General features: G+C 40.4%; 1 protein-coding gene across 2 annotated transcripts in view; it reads right to left on the reverse strand.

Moving 5' to 3' along the window:
* Positions 1-4424: 4424 nt before the first annotated feature.
* Positions 4425-5684, reverse strand: part of LOC139407405 (zinc finger protein DPF3-like) — a 52350-nt gene continuing 51090 nt past the window's right edge. Inside the window, exon 12 of one of the 2 annotated variants that reach the window (XM_071151164.1) lies at positions 4425-5545. In XM_071151164.1, coding sequence (XP_071007265.1) covers positions 5478-5545 — 68 coding nt within the window. In that variant the 3' untranslated portion in view covers positions 4425-5477. The remainder of the gene's footprint in view (positions 5546-5684) is intronic. The other variant, XM_071151165.1, reaches the window with a different exon arrangement.

The following is a 5684-nucleotide window of genomic DNA, read 5'->3' on the forward strand; positions in this document are numbered from 1 at the left end:
GTCACCTGGAATGCATTTAAATGTGACAAGGTCTGGTATACAGAAGATAGCCCTATTTGGTAAAATTCCAAGTCCATTTTATGGCAAGAACAGCTCAAATAAGTAAAGAGAAATGACAGTCCATCATTAGTTTAAGACATGAAGGTCAGTCAATATGGAACATTTCAAGAACTTTGAAAGTTTATTCAAGTGCAGTTGCAAAAACCATCAAGCGCTATGATGAAACTGGCTATACAGTTGAAATGTGTCCTTTGGTCTGGTGTCCAAATTGGAGATTTTTGGTTCCAACCGCTGTGTCTTTGTGAGACGCGGTGTGGGGGAACAGATGATCTCCGCATGTGTATTTCCCACCGTGAAGCATGGAGGAGGAGGTGTTAATGGTGTGGGGGTGCTTTGCTGGTGACACTGTCTGTGATTTATTTAGAATTCAAGGCACACTTAACCAGCATGGCTACCACAGCATTCTGCAGCGATGTGCCATCTCATCTGGTTTGGGCTTTGTGGGACTATCACTTGTTTTTCAACAGAACAATGACCCAACACACCTCCATGCTGTGTAAGAGCTATTTGACCAAGATGGAGAGTGATGGAGTGCAGCATCAGATGACCTGGCCTCCACAATCGCCCGACCTCAACCAAATTGAGATGTTTTGGCATGTTGGACTGCAGAGTGAAGGAAAAGCAGCCAACAAGTGCTCAGCATATGTGGGAACTCCTTCAAGACAGTTGGAAAAGCATTCCAGGTGAAGCTGGTTGAGAGAATGCCAAGAGTGTGCAAAGCTGTCATCAAGGCAAAGGGTGGCTATTTAAAGATTCTCAAAAACAAAATATATTTTGATTTTTTAAAAACTGTTTTGGTTACTACATGAGATACTACATGTGTTATTTCATAGTTTTGATGTCTTCACTATTATTCTACAATATTGTAGAAAATAGTAAAAAATAAAATAAAAACACTTGAATGAGTAGGTGTTCTAAAACTTTTGGCCACGGCGGCGTATGGGCCACGGCGGCGTATGGGCCACGGCAGCGTACGGGCCGCGGCGGTCTAAGGGCCACGGCGGCGTATGGGCCACGGCGGCGTATGGGCCACGGCAGCGTATGGGCCACGGCGGCGTATGGACCACGGCGGCGTACGGGCCGCGGCGGTCTAAGGGCCACGGCGGCGTAAGGGCCACGGTGGCGTACGGGCCACGGCAGCGTATGGGCCGCGGCGGTCTAAGGGCCACGGCGGCGTATGGGCCACGGCAGCGTATGGGCCACGGCAGCGTATGGGCCACGGCGGTCTAAGGGCCACGGAGGCGTACGGGCCACGGCAGCGTATGGGCCGCGGCGGTCTAAGGGCCACGGCAGCGTATGGGCCACGGCGGTCTAAGGGCCACGGCAGCGTATGGGCCACAGTAGAGCACTACACAAGGAATAGGAAGCCATTTGGGAAGTAGCCCACACATTTACTTTACTTCATGATTGTCTGTGGAGAAACAATATAACATGTTTTTAAAAAAAGCACAAAACAAAATAAGAAAATTGCTTGTAAGACATTTCCAGCCGTGACACTGTAATTAGTTTTTGCATTAAATACTATATATATATATATATTTTTTAACAACATCGCTAAAACATCTTCAGGTCTTCTGCCACTATATTTCAGGATTGTATTTCGGGCTATAGGTTTCCTTCAGGGTTCTTCAAATCTATCCAATAGTCCTATAAGAAATCTATCCAATAGTCCTATAAGAAATCTATCCAATAGTCCTATAAGAAATCTATCCAATAGTCCTATAGGAAATCTATCCAATAGTCCTATAGGAAATCTATCCAATAGTCCTATAGGAAATCTATCCAATAGTCCTATGAGAAATCTATCCAATAGTCCTATAAGAAATCTATCCAATAGTCCTATAGGAAATCTATCCAATAGTCCTATAGGAAATCTATCCAATAGTCCTATAAGAAATCTATCCAATAGTCCTATAGGAAATATATCCAATAGTCCTATAGGAAATCTATCCAATAGTCCTATAGGAAATCTATCCAATAGTCCTATAGGAAATCTATCCAATAGTCCTATAAGAAATCTATCCAATAGTCCTATAGGAAATCTATCCAATAGTCCTATAGGAAATCTATCCAATAGTCCTATAGGAAATCTATCCAATAGTCCTATAGGAAATCTATCCAATAGTCCTATAGGAAATCTATCCAATAGTCCTATGAGAAATCTATCCAATAGTCCTATAGGAAATCTATCCAATAGTCCTATAGGAAATCTATCCAATAGTCCTATGAGAAATCTATCCAATAGTCCTATTAGAAATCTATACGAAATATACAGTATATTACCTGTGTTCAGTGCAATCTATTAACATATTGTTGACATAGAAGAACCGGAATCAACATAGAAGAACCGGAATCAACATAGAAGAACCGGAATCAACATAGAAGAACCTGAATCATTTTAGAAATAATTTGGAGTTTTACATGAACATTTTTGGAATGATATAAAAGTGGAAGGGAAGCCTATAAAACAAGTTGACATTTACTAAATACATCAAATAAATATGTTCAATAACTGATGCATCGTGGAGGATGTGAGGTATCCTACACACCAGCTGAATGATAACGATGTACTATTGACTGACTGAAACGTGGAGGATGTGAGGTATCCTACACACCAGCTGAATGATAACGATGTACTATTGACTGACTGAAACGTGGAGGATGTGAGGTATCCTAGACACCAGCTGAATGATAACGATGTGCTATTGACTGACTGAAACGTGGAGGATGTGAGGTATCCTACACACCAGCTGAATGATAACGATGTACTATTGACTGACTGAAACGTGGCGGTAGAGCTACGAGGTGTGTATGTTGTGTATGTTCTTGACCATGTAAGTGTGGATGGATTATGTCTGTGTGAATACAGAGCCTTCAGAAAGTATTCACACCCCTTGACTTTTTCCACATTGTGTTGCCTTACAGCCTGAATTTAAAATGGATTCAATTGAGATTTTGTGTCACTGGCCTACACACAATACCCCATAATTTTAAATTTAACCTTTATTTAACTAGGCAAGCCAGTTAAGAACAAATTCTTATTTACAATGACAGCCTATCCCGGCCAAACCCTAATGACGCCGGGCCAATTATGCACCGCCCTATGGGACTCCCGATCACGGCCGGTTGTGATACAGCCTGGAATGGAACCAGGGTCTGTAGTGACACCTCTAGCACTGAGATGCAGTGCCTTAGACCCCTGCGCCACTCGGGAGCCCACTGGTTCATAATGTCAAAGTGGAATTATGTTTTAAGATATTTTGACAAATTAATAAAAAATTAAACGATGAAATATCTTGAGTCTATAAGTATTCAACCCCTTTGTTATGACAAGCCTAAATAAGTTCAGGAGTAAAATATTGCTTAACAAGTCACACAATAAGTTGCATGGACTCGCTCTGTGTGCAATAATATTGTTTAACATCATTTTTTTAATGACGACCTCATACTCCACACGTACAGATAATTGTAAGGTCCCTCAGTCGAGCAGTGAATTTGAAACACAAAGACCGGGGAGGTTTTCCAATGCCTCCCAAAGAAGAGCACCTATTGGTAGTTACACTTTGAATGGTGTATCATTACAGCCTGTCACTACAAAGATACAGGCGTCTTTCATTACTCAGTTTCTTACCTTAACTCAGTTGCCGGCGAGGAAGAAAACCGAGCAGGGATTTCACCATGAGGCCAATGGTGACTTTAAAAAAAGTTACAGAGTTTAATAGCTGTGATAGGAGAAAACTGAGGATGGATCAGCAGCATTGTAGTCACTCCATAATACTAACCTCAATGACAGAGTGAAAAGAACGAAGTCCGTGCAGAATATAAATATTCCAAAACATGCATCCTGTCTGCAACAAGGCACTAAAGTAATACTGCAATAAATGTGTCAAAGAAATTAAATATATGTACTGAACACAAAGCTTTATGTTTGGGGCAAATCCAACACAACACATCACCATTTTCAAGCATGGTGGTGGCTGCATCCTGTTATGGGTATGCTTGTCATCAGCAAGAACTAGGGAGGTTTTTTTTTAAATAAAAAATAAATGGCAAAATCCTAGAGGAAAACCTGATTCAGTCTTCTTTTTCAGCAGGACTATAAACCTAAAACACAAGGCCAAATATACACTGGAGTTGCATACCAAAACGACATTGAATGTTCCCGTGTGGCTTAAGTTACAGTTTTGACTTAAATCGTCTTGAAATTGTATGGCAAAACTTGAAAATGGTTGTCTAGCAATGATCACCAACCAACTTGAGAGCTTGAATTTTTTTCCTTCTTCTATAATGTGCAAATATTGTACAATTCAGGTGTGTAAAGCTCTTTAAGAGACTTACCCAGAAAGACTGTAATCGCTAAAAACGGTGATTCTAACATTTATTGACTTGTTGGGGGTTGAATACTTATGTAATCAAGATTTTCTTTTTCCTTCTTTATTTTTTTTTTTACACAAATGTTTGAGTTTTTATTCCACTTTTACATAAGAGAGTAACTTGTGTAGATCGTTGACCAAAAAAAAACAAAAAAAACAATTAAAGACAATTAAATGGGGAAAGTCCAGGGGTGTGAATGCTGAATGTTTCTCTCTATGGTCTATGTATACAGCCCTTTACCAGTTTCCTACACCGATCTACAAAATATGAACCCTATTGCATTGGTAACACATTAGCAGAGAGAGCAACATGATCTAGGAACCAGAACTCGGGAAGTGGAGCAGGATTTCCCATCATATTGTGTTGCTTCCATTTACAAACAAAAGCGTCCATCCAACAGTCACAATAACCAGAAATGATAAATAAGACCAGTTTTAAATTAATAACGATTTAGATCATTGTCATGAGGTACTTTTAAGTATCCTAGTAACCACAAACATGGCTAATATCCAACTGAAATTAAATAACGGCTGCAATGACTCCTCAAAAAATAAAATTATGCTTGAGTAACTGTGAGTAACGCTATTTCAAATATGCAATATGTCTTGGTGCAATATGAAACAACGTCACTGTGAAATTTTAACAAGGAGAGGACTGGAAACTGATATTCAAAACAAACAGACATAAATTCTCCTTGTTTCCGGTACATAATGCTTTTTTTTTTTTTTACCTCAGCACAAACATCTCTAGCGAGCTAACAGTCAGAAGAGACTACATTGTAGAACAGCATAGTGTCAAACACGGTGGAGCAAAGATTACTATTTGATGATTCTTTTTGTGGTTTTTATAACCCACATCATGACATTGTTTCAACTTTAGAGGTAGAGAGGATAGTACTGAGATAGAAACTGAGAAGCTGAAAGAGATGAGACTGAATGTGCACCCTGAGCCTGTAAATCCATTGTGTGTGTGTGTGTGTGTGTGTGTGTGTGTGTGTGTGTGTGTGTGTGTGTGTGTGTGTGTGTGTGTGTGTGTTAGAGAAGCTATGGCTCTTCATAGGCTGAGGCCTTGTCCTTCAACAGATCCAAACACAGGTGACAGCTCCAGCTCCCTAAAGAGAGAGAGAGAGAGAGAGAGAGAGAGAGAGAGAGAGAGAGAGAGAGAGAGAGAGAGACAGAGAAAATACGAGAGAGAGAGAGAGAGAAAAAGGAGAGAAAGAGAGAGAGAGAGAGTGAAAAGGAGAGAGAGAG

Source organism: Oncorhynchus clarkii, chromosome 4, assembly GCF_045791955.1.
Source record: "Oncorhynchus clarkii lewisi isolate Uvic-CL-2024 chromosome 4, UVic_Ocla_1.0, whole genome shotgun sequence".
NCBI lineage: Eukaryota > Metazoa > Chordata > Actinopteri > Salmoniformes > Salmonidae > Oncorhynchus > Oncorhynchus clarkii.